This window comes from Ambystoma mexicanum, chromosome 6q, assembly GCF_040938575.1.
Source record: "Ambystoma mexicanum isolate Mex_15411 chromosome 6q, UKY_AmexF1_1, whole genome shotgun sequence".
NCBI classification, from domain to species: domain Eukaryota; kingdom Metazoa; phylum Chordata; class Amphibia; order Caudata; family Ambystomatidae; genus Ambystoma; species Ambystoma mexicanum.
In genome coordinates, this window is record NC_090937.1 from 610,909,965 (window position 1) to 610,927,378 (window position 17,414).

The 17,414-nt window shown below is 48.2% G+C and overlaps 1 protein-coding gene across 6 annotated transcripts in view; it reads right to left on the minus strand.

Annotated features, from left to right (window-relative positions):
* ABHD18 (abhydrolase domain containing 18) overlaps positions 1-17,414 on the minus strand; it is a 1,329,419-nt gene that overhangs the window by 971,483 nt on the left and 340,522 nt on the right. For all 6 annotated transcript variants that reach the window (XR_011282243.1, XM_069631098.1, XM_069631095.1 and 3 more), the window contains one exon: positions 12,975-13,075. Coding sequence is in view for 5 of the 6 variants with exons in the window: in XM_069631098.1 (XP_069487199.1) it covers positions 12,975-13,075 (101 nt within the window). In the remaining variant the exon portion in view is untranslated. The remainder of the gene's footprint in view (positions 1-12,974; positions 13,076-17,414) is intronic.

The window sequence follows — 17,414 nt, forward strand, 5'->3', positions numbered from 1 at the left end:
CCCTAGATGGGGAGGTGGCTTTGCATTGGAGTTCTAGAGGTATCGCCCAGTAGGGACAGTTATTTCCTGAGAAGCTCTTTGTGCAATGGGAAGACATTAAAGATATGGTGGGAAACACAAACAAATATAAGCTACAATATATGCGTTTGAAAACTGCAATACAAAATGCATGTCCCACCTTCCCTAATGAGCCAGAGATAAACATGGGGCTTGGCTATATATTCACAGGGGGGTCACAGAAAATAACAGCCTCCACACTGTATAAAGTTATAATGCAAACGCGCCCAGTAGGAAATCACACGGCCAGGAGCAGGTGGGAACAGGATCTGGGGCAACAAATAGACCATGAATGGTCCCAGATCTGTGAATTGACCAAACAAATATCATGCAACGGCAGGTACAAAATAATACATTATAAAATAGTACACTAGACGCATTACACCCCAGTTAGGCTTAAATTAATCTATCCCGCCTTATTGGGAATGTGCCAGAGGTTTAGTGCTGAGGATGCAAATATATACCATATGCTCTGAGCATGCATAAAGTTGAGAGATTACTGGACAGAGGTTTGTGCAGCTTTGGATGAAATGGCGGACCAACCTGTGAAGTGGTCACCAAGATTGTGCTTGTTGGGTGTGACTGGTAAAATGAATCCAACTTGGCGAAAATTGCTTAATCTTGGCCTGTTAATAGCTAAAAGAGCGATACTTATGAAGTGGAAAAATGTAAACCCGCCAACTAAGGCAGATTGGGACAGTGATATGCTATGGACAAATGATGCAGAGGAGCTATATATAGACTTGGTGTTGCCCTCTTCCAGACCTAGAAATATATGGGCCAGGTACAAACAATATCTAGCAGACAAAGCAGAAATTGAAAACTCAGAGGTGGAAGCAAAGTAATTTGTGTGGAATTTATTTCCTGAAATGTTTCTTAATGTTTGTATGTGCTTACCTTATGCAACAATAAATAAAGTTTGAAGGAAAAAAAAAATGACCATTGTGGAAGTCACCAAAAGTACGACGTCCCATTGGCTCTACGAACTATAGGACCCTAGATTATTTGCTCCACTGTGATTGGGTTGGCACCAACCTCATGCATACATTTCCACTTTGCTTAGCAGCACGCAGAATGGACAGCCAGGTGCAGGGTGCCCCCTCAACTACCTGGCCATCCTCCAATTAAGGTTACAATCAATCATCACTTCAGCAACAATATGTGAATTGTATTACTGTGGTTGGCCTCGAAACTTCATCTTCTGCCTGAGAAAGTTCTGCTATCTCCTCCTGGGTGGATGCCATGCGTAGGTGTGAACTTGTGCTTCTCCTCGCTTGGATGGTCACGTGATGCAGACACTGAATTTGCCTAGTTTCTCTCGATTTGTGCATTTCATTCTTATTCGGCTTGCCACCTGCCTACGCTTCCTTATGTTGACCTTTCGGAGGCAGGATATTCTGTTAAGTTTCAATTAGACGTAGCTACTGTTCGTTCCTTCTATTGGTATGACCTTGGCTCCTTTGGCATGAGTTGCATCTGCTGAGTTTCGATTCAGCCGCCTCTTCTCATTTTGCTTAGAATATGAATCTTGTCTTGTTTGGCCTCTAGTAACCCAAGTTGATTCTGCATTTCATGCAAAGTGGACACGCACTTATAATACTGTGCTTCATTTTGAGGTAAATTATGTAAACATGGCGCTTGCCGCGCTATTCTTCTACTAAGCATAGCAAGCCGTACTGTTTTCTTAGCTTTCTTACGTTTCAAGCATATGTACAGGCGTAAACTGATCGACTGTAGTCCTTTTGCTTACATCTTAACTCTTACATTTTGATAGCTTCCTATCACTATAAGCTCACAATCTCCTTTCTCATGGCGTTTCGTCTCCTTGTGTCATTCTTGGTTCGTCATTTGTTCTATCTTTGAGTCCGTCGGGCTCTTATGACGTCACCATTCGTCTTCCATTAAGACCCTTTTGGTTTCTTCCGGGACAGTACTTGGGCAATCTTCATTTCGTTTCATTTGTTGGTAGGGTTTTCTTAATGGATACCTAAATGCCCATGGTTGTCTGGTTATTGGTACTTCAATAGGTGTTGCTCCCCTGATGGGTACTGGGCAGAGCCCTACTGCAGCTTCCTGCTGGTTTATTTGCTCATCATACGTCACATATTTTGGTGTGAATGTTCCTGGTACTTCAAAATGGGCGATGGTGCTGCAGTCTTTATTTGGGACCTCCTCTACACTCCGAAGACAGAGCATACACAGAACACAGTGAGAGCAGTGGATAAAATCGAGACCTCCATGTCTTTCAGGGCCAGATTGCTGTTGTCCATTATGGGGCATGCAGCATTGCTGAAGATGGTGGTGCTGCCGAGACTCCATTATTTTGCAAATGTCCCGTTTGCAATACCCAAAATGTTTTTAAAGAGGCTGCATAGTAAATGTAGGAATTTTCTGTGGCCTAACTCGAGGTGTAGAGCAGCAATGGGGAAGCTTCAAACTCGTATGAGCAAGGGGGAATAAAGGTGCTTAATTTTGAAGTATATTTTGCTGCTAGCCAGTTGCAATTTGTGGCCAAATGGCTGTCTGATGAGCAAACATCGGAATCACGGTTACTGCAGGCAGGTAGCGCACCATTCTTTTTGAAAGAAGTGAACGGGATAACTGACCCTCGTGCAATACGCCCACCCTTGCTGATGAGGCTGGGGTGTGTAATGTGGCATAGGGCCTGCCAGTTACTGAGGAACAACACCGTATTCCCCACTAATCCTGCTAATTGCACTGGAAGGGGTGGATGAGCAGTTGCGGTTAAATGTGTGGAAATACTGGGAACCAAAGGGAGTGGTGATGGTGGGAGATATGGATATGCTTAAAGAAGGGTTACCCAGGGAGTTTGGGAAACCGATAAACACTGGGGTGAACAGGGAGGCTCACATATTCCTGCCTTTTAAGAAACCTTAGACGCAGATGGCCAGAGACCGGGGCACCCATGCAGTTAGATGAAACGATAGAGACATTTTATGATATATCAGATGGTGGTCATGAAGTCTCGAGGATATAGGAACTTACTGATGTCCAAGGTGGGAGATGCGCTGGTGCACATGAGGCAAATTTGGGAGGGAGACTTGCAGGAACCAATATCAGAGGCAAGTGGACTAGAGCCATGGCGTACCTCAAAAAGGTGTCCAGAAATGCTGGTTTACAGCAGATTCAATTATATGCGACTCAGAGCATATCTGGCCCCAAACAGAATAGCAAAGTTCGGCCAGGCAGCAGCACAGCAATGCCCAAAGTGTGGAGAGATGAATGCAGATCTGGTTCATATGTTTTGGGGCTGCACAGAGATTGGCAGATTCTGGGGAGAGGTAGCCCAAGCGTTAGCACAATCGAGTATCACCCTGGATATTGGATCACCCCCAAGCTTGCCTGCTGGAGAGCTCCACGAGGCCCAAAAGAGGGAGATATGTTAGTAAGCTCAAGGATTTGGCATATATACTTGCAAAATGCAGGATAGCGATGGGATGGAAGGCCCATGCGAGAACTTCAGTGAAGGGGTGGTGGGAGGATCTGATCAAATGGGTAAACACAAACTGTGGTGTGGAAGGAAACAGCGGGTCGAAACACGGAACAAGGGGATGGGGTGGGGGGTAGATGCTTGGAGACAGTTAATAGTAGAATTGGCCACTCATGAGTGGGGCGCCATAGGTTCGGAGGAAACACCCGTACAGATGGAGAACAATAGAGAAAGCGTCGCTAAGAAATAGAGTGGTGAGGTGATTGAACTATTAGGTGCGATGTAGGCCAGGGATGGGGTGTGGGGAGTTGGGGGGAGTGGGGAAAACAGACAAATGGGTCATGATATAAGATGTGTTGTACATGTTTATGCAAGTCTGTAAGTTATGTTTTTAAAATACATTTAAAAAAAAATTTAAAAAAAAAAAAAAACTTACAGCCTGATGGTTTCCATATCATGCCAGGCCCTCCATGAGGTGTGGCATCGAGGATAGCGGATCTGCAATATACAGCAGGACATTGTCTACAAAGAGGCTCATCTTGTGCATATGGCCCCCAACCGTCCCCTCCTTGATCCCCTGTCTTCCGCACTCCCATGTCCCATGGTTCCATCACCAGTGCAGAGCAGGCGAGACAGAGGGCATCCCTGCCTGGTGCCTCGGTGTAGCTGGAATACCTGTGACATTTTCCCATTAACCACTACTTTGGCTGTTGGTTTTGAGTACAGGGCTGCGATCCACTGCTGCAATCACCCCCCCAGTCCTATCACCTCCAGGACTTCTCCGATGAAGGCGCAATTTACCCTGTCAATGCTTTTTAGCGTCTAGGGCTAATAGTAGGGCGTCCTCCCTTGCCACCCCCGTGCATTGAGAATATGGAGCGTCTTCCGCATATGGTCTTCTCCCTGCCTTTGCAATATGAATCTTGCCTGGTCAGCATGCATCAGCCCTGGTAAGTAGGACTCTAGGTGGGACACCAGCACCCGTGTGAAGATTTTAGCATCCACATTGAGCAGTGAAATGGGTCTATATGAGGCAAAGTTGGTTGGGTCCTTTCCTGGTTTGGGATCACTGTGATCAACGCGCAGAGGAACATTGGTGGGATTGCCCCTTCCCCCTTTATGGAGTTCAACAGTTTATCCAGGGGTCCCGCTAGGCGGCCCTGGTACCGTTTATAAAAATCTGCAATGAATCCATCCTACCTTGGAGCTTTCCCTGCCTTTAGCTTGTGAATCGCCAGCAGCACCTCCTCTCGAGTCACCTCCCTATCCAGTATTTGCCCCCATCTTCTGACGCCAGCCTGAGTAGTGCCACCTCCTCCAGATATCAACGAATTTCCTCTTGTCCTGCAGTACAGGACTTGGTATAGAGCGCTCCATAAAATTCCACAAATTGATTTGTAACGTATTCCCCTTTCTCTACCATGATCCCGTTTGCTCCCCAGATCCTGTCAATCCTCCTTGCCGCCCTGTCACCCCTCACCCAATTTGCCAGGAAGGCCCCCGTTGCATCCCCCTGCTCGTAGTATTTCTGTCAGGTGTACCTCATCCGCTTAACCACCTCCCCAGTGGATATCGAATGCACTTCTTGTCGTTTGTCCCTCATGCCCAGGAGTTCACCAAGGTCTCCTCATTTCTGCCCTAGCCTGGCTTGTAGCGTTTTCAGTTGCCCCCGGAGCTTGGTCTCGGCTAGGCCACACTTTTTCTGGGCTCCTTCCGCAATGAGCAGGCCCCAGAGTGTTGCTTTTGCCACATCCCACATCGTTGCCATTTCCATTTCTGCATTATCATTGGTAGTAAAGAATTCCCCCATCTCCTTCCCCAGAAATAAATAAATTTAAAAAAAATCGCTAATTGTCCGGTCCCTCATCAGCATGTTGTTACACCTCCATCGTGACTGCTTCGGTTGTGGGCTCCCCATCTCCCATTGGCCAACCACCAATTCGTGCTCCAACCATGTTATCACCTTGACCCTTGAACCCCACACATTCTCCTTCTGTTCCCACAGAACCAGCAGCTTATCTATCCTACTATAGGATTGTTGTGGGGGTGAGAAAAGGTGTACCCCCTCAGGCCCGCATGGCGTTCCCTCCATATGTCCACCCAGTTAGGTCCTGCCGCAGATTCCTCAAGTCAAGATTCTCCTTGGTAGCCACCCTCCTCCCGTCACCCTTTAGTGATCAACAGACCACCGGGTCCTCCAGTAGGTGGAAGTCACCCCCTAACACTGACTCCGTCCGCCCAGGTTTCCATCACCCCCAATATCCCACGTAATAATTTCACCTGACCTACATTGGGTGCTTCCACCTTAGCAAGTGTGAACCGAAAACCCTCATGGAGGCCCTTCACCCCCAGGAACCGGCACCCAAACCGCCTCTTGATCTGTGTCACCACAAAGTTAAACGCCTTTGCCAGTAGAATACCTACTCCTTCTTGCAGTCTTTATGGGAGGCCCAGAGCACTTTACCAATATCCATACCTTTGATTGGGTACTCCGCCCCTTGTTTATAGTGGGTCTCCTGAAGGAATAGCACTGCCAATCACTGTTTACGAAACATGTTACCTGTCAATTTATTCTGGGGATTCAACACCTTGACATTTAATGTGGCTATCTGAAGATCAGCCATATCCCTTTTTCACCTTGTTCTCGTTACCCCTTCAGGTGTCGTGGGAGCCATCTCCCTCTGTTTCCTGTGGAATTGGCTGCATGAGACCCCCCCCCATCCCCATCCCCTCTCCCCCTCCACCTCCACCTCCCCATCCCTGCATCCCCTCTCCACCTTGCCCTCCCCCCCTCCGGCCCCCCCTCTGGTTCCCCCATCAACTTCTGCGATCCCACATTTCCCATACAGTGGCGTCACAGACCTAACCACCCAGGCAGGGATCCCTGCCCAAGTCCTCCTTTTCCTCCCAGTCAATGCATCTAGATGTATCTGTATCTTTATCTGTGACATGCTGCACCACCTCGTCCCCTCACTTTCCTCCCAGCCCCCCCCCACGAAAATCCCATCACCCTCCTCCCCCCTCCCAGAGTCCTCCAACCCCTTACTCGGCGCTCCAATGTGAGATCTCCTTGTCAGCTCCCAATGCCCCACCGCTCCCTCCCTACAAAACAACCTGTCCAATAACATTTGGACCTTAGGGAGAACCCGTCAACATGAACGCCAACCTTTGGATTACATCAGTGAACCTTGTTGGACCCCCACAGGTTCCCCTCATGCGTCTTCCCCTCTGAGTGGTGGGCTATTATGCTTCAGGAACTTTCTAGCACCTTGAATCCTACAGCGACCATGTGGTGTTCCTGATGTCTACCTTTCACCGGTCTGGCTAAAGCTCTCCCCTTCATTGGCCCTGCCCCCGTCTGGGACTTGCCCTATAAGGTCTTCCATGGCCCATTTAATGTCCTCCTCTGATAACACCCATGTGTTGCCACTCGCCCTCCCACTCAAAGATGAGCGTGAAGGAGAATCCCATCTGTACTTCACCCACCTCTCGCTTGTATTTCATGCTCCAGCCCCGCTGTAGTTTCCCCCTCCTGTTCCCTCAGGCCAAAGAAGCAAAGGTTGTTGCGCCGCTCTCTATTTTTGATGTCATCCACCTTGAGCCGGAATTCCTCCTCGCGCCTTTCCACTTCTTGGAGGCGAGCCCCCACCTGGGTCTCAAGGACCATGGACATGGGGTGATTAGCCTTCAGGCCCTCCATCTTGTCCTCTAGGGGATTACCCTTGCTGAGAAGTCCGCCACTTTGGCCCCAATATCGGGTCTCATGCCCCTCATCTCCTCCAGGATTGCTTCTATGTCCGTTTTAATGGTGGCAATCTCTGCGGTGCATGGGTGAGGTCCACCCTCTCCCTTTACTGTTGCCATTTCCTCTTTCTCCCAGTATTTGTATTGTGCAAGTTCCTCCCTCCAACTCATCCACACCCGCTGTCCTACCCACTTCCGTAGCCCCCCCTTCCTAGCCACAGGTCTCCACACCTTGATGTCCTTCCCCAGTCCAGAGGATCCTCTTCCCTCTGCCCCTTGGCCAACAGACACGATGTCCAACCAGTAATCTCAGAGTTAGTCGCCCCCGTTCCCCATCAGTTTTATTCCGTTGAGATGGGACCCCCTGCTTGTGTCTGAGGCCTATGCCCTAGGCCCTCTCAGCTTTCTGGGCTTCCTGCACTACACCAATACAGGCTCCAACACCCTCCTGCCGCTATTTACTCAGACGTCTCTGGTGTGTGGGTGTTCAGATCTATGTGCCACCCTGGGGTGGTGGTTCTCTCCACAAGGCCCCCTGCTCCAGCCCAACTAACCCCTGATGTTGGTCTCAATAGTCTCCAGGTCAGGCTCTCCACTTGGGGGTCCTCTAGGGGTGAGGGTGGAGTGGGGGAGTGAAGAGGGGGGCCGCAGCATCCTTTCTGGAATCTAAGGCTCCATGTGAGGCCCCCTCTCCTCTCACTCACCGGTAGCTCATCGATGGGGTCACTCAGTTTCCTCTCCGGGTCATTCCTGCAGCTCCTCTGTGGTCAACTGCTTTCTCCGTCTCCACCATGCTGTTGGTCTACCCTGGATCTGTATTCCTTGCCAGCTCCACAGCAGCAGGTCGGGCCTCTCCTTTCACTCCCACCGGCTCCATGGTGACAGAGGGGAGGGTCCGGTGGGGGGGCCTCCATTCCAAGGCACCTCACAGGGGCCTGCTCTAGCCTCTCACAGCCCCTGCTGTAGCCCGCCAGCATCGGGCCACTTCTCTGGCTCTTCTTGGCCCGCCCTTGCCACCTCCTGGCTTTCTTCGCAGCAGGTGGGGCCCTCTCTGCTCACACCCACCGGCATCTACTGGCACAGCGCCTTCAGTAGATGCTGCTGGTGGGGGGGGGGGGGGGGGGCGTGGCCACCATTCGTGGCACCTTGCGTGGGCTGCTCTGGCCTTACAGAGTCCCCCGTTGTAGTCCTCCAATGTTGGGCCGTCTCACTGGCTCTTCTTGACCCTTGTTGCAGTCTCCTGGCTTTCTTTGCGGTGGGTGGGGGAGGAGGCACCGTTTCCACTTTCTGCTTCTACTGCCAGGTGCCTCGGCTGTCTGCCAGCACCCGGCTCTGGCCTCACCAGTCCGCTATCCCTCAGCACTCTGTTGCAGTTGCCTGAGTCGTTTGCGGCATGACCACAGCCCTCCCTTGCCAGGCCTTCACACAGGTTGCTCCATGTACTCCCTGCCTCGCGCACACTAGCCTTCTCATCTGGGCCCGATTCCACCTCAGTGTGGGGGTTGGTACTCGCACAGCACACCTATACCTCAGCACGCCTTCCGCCGTCCGGGGAGCCGATGTGGTGGCTCTCAAGACTTCAACTCTGCTGATGTTCCACACTTAACGCAGGCAGGGAACAGAGCCCATCAGGCATCCATTGTGCCTGCACCCCCCAAACTATATCATACATTTAAGAACTGAGCCTTCCTCATTAAAAAGATGTGCGAATTCGCTTGTATTTCAGGAGTCCAGGCGTAGAGGGGAGAAATCCAGGAATTTTGATTGTTACTTTCCACTCACTTGGGCCATGGAGCTGGCCAACCACGACCAATCTAGAGGAGTTCCTTTTTGCACACCTCTGCCGTGGTCCTCCTTCACTTTTCTTTGTTGGCCGTTAGAACAGCCAAACGTTACTTTTATTGATGTCACATCTCTCTCAGAAGTTGTTGAAAGATGACTTACAACCTTTATTTGGCCTCAGCTCATGGTCATTCGCTAATTTCCATGCAGGCAATCTTTTTGGATGACATTGGTCACCCGTAGACTCTGATGTTTTTATGTAGGGACCTTCAGTTCTATCAAAACCAAGAGGTGACAGACCAGATGATGGCTCCAGGAGAGTATTTCCCATCAGCATTGAGCGTAGGTGAAGAGTCACACATTCCAAGTGGATTCCATTTACAAACAGGACTATTTTTATATCTTCAGAGCCGATATTTTGTAGTTTGGGAGCCCAGTGCAGCAGTTTCAAAACATTTTCCCGATTCAAGATTAACCCACCTCCAGATGGCACTAGCCTTTCAATTGTTACCAAGCTTCTAGGGGTCATTGTCATTTGACTATTATCAATAATTCCCCTTTTGGACCTCCTCTCGTCTGGGTGCTCTATGAGGTGTCTGGATTTTCTTTTCTCATCAACGCCTGCCTCTTAAGTTCCAAGGTTAGAAAATAAACTGTTGCAGAATCCCTAAGATCTTCATTACCGGTACGAGTGCGAGGGCCTATAGAATTTTTCCTGATTGCCCCCGAAAAGGATTCCAGAAATATTAATTTTGTATGGATAATAGCCAAAAGAGTTGCTTGGTTTTTTATTGTTTCATTCATGGATTAAATGTTTGTGAAGGGGTTAAGTGCCACTGCCAAAGCTGCCATCACAATATTCTGAATTTTGCCTAATACTGCTGCAGGTGATTGATGATCATTTAAAGGCCTATTCCTCATGAAAGTATATCCCAATCGAGAGTGGGCAGATGAGGAGGACGAAGATTGAAAGTCCTGCACATTCTCCATCTCCTGAAGTGAATTTTCCATTTCTGATGCACTGTCAGTTGAATTTCTTTGAAGAGTAGATTTAGACTCTGCCAAGAGGCCCCAAACCGGCTCTTGACATCAGCGAGGGACGTTTTGCCTTGGGGAGCATCAGATCCACATTGGTTTTAGTTGCAATCCTTGGAGTAGAGCAGATGTTATTGGTGAAATCACTCATCCTTCTTTGCCAAGCAATAGTGGTATTAATCCCGGCTATATGGCAAGATAGTGGAGCTGCCAGAGCAGAATGTTGGAGCTCTAGGATGTTAGTAACTTGGGCTGGAGAGGATGTAAATGCCTGCCTTAGAGTGTTTGCAGAAATGTCGGGAGGCTTTAATAGTGCACATTCTGGCGAGTCAGACTGGGTAAATACATCTTCCAGATAAGCATAGTCTTCTTGAAAGTCAATCATTTAATTCTGTGATATCGCGTCCCTCTCTCTCTTATCAATACATCCTTTGGTATCCTAGGATTACCACTGCTATTGTTGGTCAGCTATTACTGGAGTTATTATCCACACCTTATCAATGTTATCCATGCTAGTCGTTGCCCAAGCTGTCAGGTCTATCAATTTGAAAGCAGCAAGTCTCTCGTTCATAATCGCCTCCTCGTTTACTAATACGTCCAACGTTCCATTCGTCCCACTCGGTTACCCGTCACTGAGGAACTGGGAGTTGAGGCGGAACACACACTCACACCTCGCCCCTCAGCAAAGTCTTTTGAAACTGAGTCGCCACCCTCTTTCCTGACTGATTTGGGGCTGCCGGCACCCCACATATTTTCAAGGGCTGGGGGGGGGGGGGGGGGAGCTAGCAAGAGTGCTAGCGACCCATCTTGATTTCCGATCGCCACCTTGTCACACTTTACTTGGCAGCGTTTGTAGGGTCCTCAATAGTATCATTGTAACACGCCAGGCAATCAAAACATCAGTTGTAGCACTTCTTGATTTCACCTGAGGTGCATCCAATGCACCGCACAACACTCCCAGACAAAGCGAGACTGTACCTTACTGTGGCTCACATATGGGCGATCAAGTCTTCACGGCCTTCAAACCTCCAAGCCTGCAGACAGCAGCGACTGCACACCTCTGCTGCACAACTCCGCGGCAAGCTCCGTGCTGGGTCGGGGGTTTTGTAGAGGCACTCCCTTTCACACCATCGAGAGCAAAGACAGACTCTCCTGTTCTCCTCAGCGACTGCACACTTCTGCTGCACAACTTCACCATATACTTTCTTCTTTATGTTATTATTTAAGTGTGAAGGCCAGAAATGTTATGTTAAGAGTGTTTTTATTTAGGCAGGGAAATCCATGTTAGAGTAGGGCAGGAAAGTTGTTGGATTTACAATCTTGGTTTAATTAAATGGCATGGTTTGAAAAACACTTTAAAATGTGTCAGTCTCACATTTCTGACCCCTCACACCCTGCCCAAAAATTTTGACTCGAGACATAGCTGTGACAAGGTCAGTAATCTGACCTCATATGGGGATAGGAACCACTTGAGCCCAGGGTAGTAGGCCTACCACAGTGAAAGTCAGAGCTGGTCCTACCCCAGATGAGGGGCAGTGGCAATTCCTCTACCCTTCCCCAAGTGTCTGCTTATGTATGACTGATACCAAAATGCATCCCCCATACACACAGACTGCCAAATGCTTGACACTCTTTTCTCTTTCATTTCAGGCAAACTCAAGAGTCCTAGAACAAAACAGATCACCTGCATGAATATAGCCCATCAAAGCTACACACCGCCAGCAGGCAGCGGCACGTGCCAGGCTTCAACAAGAGAGAGAGCCCCTCTAAGGGACACAGATTGCAGGGTTGCGGAGCAGCATACAACAGGCCTGAATTGCCCAACAATTACCCGGGAATCCGTTGCAACAATGCGTCCAAACACAAACTGTGACTTACACCACTGCAGGCTGCCATGGTTGCAGCACAGCTGCCCTGCGCGTAGAAAAAGGGTGGGTTTATCTGCCCATTTGTGACTTTTGCCAACTGTAACAACTCGCGGGTGGGAAAGAGGGCTAGATTGGTCAGGGGAGGACGACCAATGGGAGATGGGGAAGTATAAGTAGGGAGACCCGAAACAGGATTGTGTGGGTTATTCAGTGAGGTCAAAGGAGGAGGTGGCAGACCAAGAGACCAGCAGGAGGAAGGACAATGTGTGGAGGCGATTTTTAAACAATGTGAGGTATTGGTGAGAGCAAGTGGCACTGTGCAGTCAGCGAACATGCAAGCTTAGTGAGTGCTAGTAGGGAGTGATTGAAAGGGGAGTAAAAGGGGGACGACTAAGAAAAAGGTTGGGTGGAATGGTAGCAATAGTGTAGAGGAGGGAGTAGTAGCATGGGGAAGGGAGTATTCGCAGCAAAATATGTGACAGATCGTACAGATAAAGACATCAGGCTGACAGAGGGGAAAGCATAGGGAGAGAAAGTGGAGACGGTTGGTGAAATTCCAGGGAAGAGAGCAGGTCTTGGAAGGGAGAATAACAGATACAGGGAGAGGAGCACACAGGTGTGAAAGGGAGGAGACTGAATGGGGCTGACTATTTGGAAGGCACCCCCATATCACTAAGAACTAATCCGGGGCTAGAGTAGGTCATGCCTGGGAAGTTCCTGAGGGAGCGTTGGGTAGATAGGGCAATTTTGCCTTTAGGCCCTCACCAGTAGAAAGCTAGATATTAGACAGTATGGGTTAACAAGTATTGTGTAGAAGCCTGGGGTTAGGGACACCTGGGCTAGCCAGGGAACTGCTGCATATGTATGAGAGAAGGATGGCTCTCAAAACACAGTGAAGAAAATTAAATGAAACTCTTGAACCATCTCTGGAAGTCAAACTGTTCTTTAGGCCATCTATGACAACAGTGCATGAGATGGTGTCTGAAAATAAAGATAATTAAGGGGTCAACGTCATGTGATACATTTCACGTGCTTACCTTGCTGTGACACATTCTGAAGGCATGACATCTGGAACATAGTGAGACAATGGAGAGATAAAGTGCCCATCAAGAATCTTGCAGTCTGTTTGCTCATCAACCTAAAATTAGAGCACAAAATCTGTTTAAGAGTGGTAATAGTCACAGAATACTGATGCAAATACTACGTTTACAGCCCTCTGCAGATTGAGAAGAAAAAAAAAAAGTAAAATGCTACATTACACAAACTAGTATCACTTCCATCACCCATCGATTTAAACGACTGAGCCACTAACACTTCTATTCCAATCAACTTTATGGATTCATTTTATGCTTGCTAGAAAAGAAAGTCTATGTTTTACCTAGTCCTCGTTGCACAAACCACTGTCTTGTAAAATTTGACAAACAGTGCAAAGTATAGGCTTTCCTTCAGCCATAATAGCCACTCCTCAAACCCCCCCACTGCCACCCATTAACTGCTAAACCACTAACCAAGCCACACAACCATCATCTACAAATGCACTAAGTATGTACAATGAACCATCCACAAGCAAAACCACTGATCACCACATAAAACCACTGTCAACCTTAACACTACCAAATATCAACCAGCACTATTTCCCCATTAACAAATAGCCCAAAGTAGCACACCAACCCCACTCTACACCCCATAAAGTGTCCTTTCAATATAACAAGCAACCACTTTGCCTACGCCCACTGTTTCAATATCCCCACAATAAAAATTATAACCAGGAGTCCCAGAAGGCCCTAATGTCAACCCGCAAAGTGTTGGGATGCAGCAGAACTGCTTCCCCAAGGGGATATCTTTCCTAGAAACTGGCAAAACAAGGGCATGCCTCTGACAGCCTTCAGAGCCAAAAAGCTATTTAAATCGCAACTGTTGCGCTTTCAAAATACAGAATAACGTAACTGTGATTAATCTGATTTTTCTATGAACAGCCACCGACTTGCAAAGGTAATACTACTCAATTAGTTACCAGTTCAAATATATTATGCCAAGAAACGTCATGTGATAAGAATTCTTACAGAAGTAGGCAACCCCTACACACCACACATTTAGAAGAAAATTTCATACATGCATCGGATTGTTACTCAAGACACAACAGCATCATTCATTCCCAGCCACTCTCATGCAGTCATTCATATGTCAAGTGGCAGGTGCTCAAAGTTGAAAACCACAGATTGTGATTTACAGATCAATTTTTAATTCAAAATACAAGAATTCTCGATATGGAAAACCTACATGTTCTAATGCCTGCCCTACATGTTTCGTTCCTATGGGATGTGAACAATCACTGGAACTTCTTCTCGGGCTAAAAACCACCGTTCATATACTACAGGGTACGTAGCTTGACCTACTTCTATGAACAGCATCAAAAAATGACGTCAATTTTTAAAATAAAAACACATCCAATCATTACTGTGAGTTCAACCGATTCAAATGTTGTTGCTTGTCTCTTTTTTCTGTACAGCAGCCCCTGTTCTAGTGAGCTTCATAATCGTTTGTTATATAGTGCCTGTCTGTATGTGCTGCAGCTGGTGATGTCACGTGGAATGTTGATGTGTGAAAGTTGGAATGTTCATGGTGGAGGTTCTCTGTGGAGGCAGTTAGATCCTGCTTGCCTGGGTGATGGGAGTCAGTGTTATGTGTTTACCTTCTTCTGTCCAATTGTAAATATAACCTAAGAACTGATAATAAACCTATCAGAAGTAACCTAAGTGAGCCTGGAATGTACCACATTACATTTTCATTGGTCCATTCCTTATAATCTTGACAGTGGGGGCGCTGCTGAGTGCCGGTAAGAATGGCTGCCTAACTTGAGAGCTCCGTACTGACTAACATCCTGTAAATGAAATCCCAAACCGAAGGGACCGAAAGACCCGATAATCCCACACTGCACCACACTGTCTAGGCATCGAACTGGACGAGTTTCCACGCACTCTAACCCCTGGAATGGAGCTACACTCCTCTCGCCCTCCTTCCACGCTGCGTCAATGCTGGGACGCTGCCCAGGACGGGATCGAGGTGGAGCCAAGGCGGTGAAAAAGCCCAACGCTATGCCGGAATTCTTGAAAGAAGGCAGTAATGAACGCTGCCTGGGATGACTAACCTCTGACTGGATACATAAGGAGACACACCGAACTTTCCTGGAGACACTGGTGTATACCGGCGCTGCAGCACTGCACCTCCCTCTACCCCGCTTCGGCAAATCGCTCAACACCTTGCATATCCTGCCTGCAGATCGGGACGCAGAGACCATACAGGGGGCACTATACTATGCGCATCATCAGACACAGCAAAAGGAAGACGCACCCGCACGTATGCACCAACAAACTAACGACAAGTGGAAACAGTCTGTTTACAGACCCAACCTGAAAACTGAAGCGCCCTGCCGGGGATTTCCCCAAAGGACCACGGTGCACCGGCTCAGCAGCTCTGCATGCCTCCTCTGCTCTGCACTGCCCAAGCAGCCACAACTCTTCTATGATGCCGCCCAGAGAAGTGGTGAAGGTACGTGGACAGCATAACACTAACATGTGCACCCTCCATCTACAAAAACAACAAAAAAGGAGGCACGGACACGGGTGTACACACAGCCTGTCCTGGTTCCTCCTGTCAGAAGACTATCCGCAAAGTATACGCAGCCCCCCATTGCTGAAAGCGTGAATGCCTGCTGAATTGCCCACTTTCTCCCCGTGAAATGACAGAGGGCCCCCTGGACACCTATGCCAATTTAACACCACCAGTTCAAGGCCCTGCATGCTCACCGGAGCCACCCTGCATGCAACAATTGCTGCAACCACCGACATGGACCCCTATATGGTCATAATGCAGGACGGCTTTGCGGCAGTAAATTCCAAGCTGGATGACATTGGCACCACCATATCATCGCTAAAAGCAGAAAGAATGCGGTCATATTACCACAGTTGAAAACCGGGTGAGGACACTGCAGGATAGAGTCACCACACATGGTAAGGACATTGAAAACATCAAGAGAAACCTCAAAGCTGTCCAAGTAAAGTGCGACGACTTGGAGTCACGGTCCCGCCGTAACATTAGGGTGATAGGCATGATCGAGAGATCCCCGAATATCCCCATGGAAGATCTTTTATGCTCCCTGTTCCCAGACGTGCAGTTCTCTACCCCGTTTTTAGTGGAAAGGACACACAGATCCCTAGTCCCACCACCCAAACCTGGGGCTCCACCAAGCACAATCATAGCCCGCCTACTTAATTACCGAGACGAGACCTAAACCTAAGGTTATCACGGGAAAAAGGCACCCTACAATACGACTCGGCCAGAATCCACATATATCCGGACTTCTCGAATGGTGTCCAGACTGCCAGGAGAAATTTTGACCAAGACAAGCGGGCCCTACGGGAGAGAAAAATACCATACGCTATGATGTTCCCAGCTAAACTCCGGATACAGCATGCTGGCAGAGCCCATTTTTTTCTGATCACTGGAGGACACAGCAACCTATATGGAGCAGAACATTCTGTTGCCACCCAATAACAAATGCTGAGACTTCACACACCCTTATTGGGTCACCATGGTCACTCCCCTGAAGAGTCTTCTAAAGTAATGCCACAGAAAGGTCCCTTGTGTTTGATCTCACTGCACAGTGCAGAGCACTTTACTCAAATGTTTCAGTGTTCTTCGATGGGTTTGCAAGTTGCCTCCCACTGCTTAAGATAGGGGTACTCTGGGTAGGGTATACACGGTCTAGTTTTGGTGAGGGTGGGGGTTATGGGGAGGAAGTTGGGCGAGTGAAAAATATAAAAACTGACAGTCAAAAATGGTTTATTCTTTTTTACCTGCTATTACGTGGAACTACTAATCATGATAATATTGACAACGAATAATGAATCAGGTCGGACAACTGATTAGACTTCTTACATGGAATGTTTGAGGCCTATACAACCCCCATAACGGCCAGAAAAATTCTAGCATATGCCAAAAGACACAACACACACATCCTGATGTTACAATAGACTCATGCTCTGACCAGAGTAGTGGAATCATTTGCCGAGACTGGGCACGAACTACTTGTCACAATCCAGGGGAGTTATTACTCTTGTTCATCATTCAGTAGGGTTCCGAATTTCCAAATCAAATATTGACTCAATGGGCAGCTATGTTATTATCTGGGGAGAAATGTGGGGACATCCCACGGTCCTTGTCAATAGCTATGGCCCGAACGTCGACTACTGACTTCTACCTCAAGATAGTAGAACTAATATCCCCATTAGACAGCACCAGGGTGATCTAGGGCGGGGACTTTAACACTATACTAAACCCACTATAGAACCTCCAGTATTCCCCAAGTTCAGACCAAGGAAGCCCACGCTATTATACAATGCATGAACTACTTACCTCTCAGACACCTGGCGCGAGAGACACTCCCGGGACGAGGAATACACCTTTCACTCCTCACT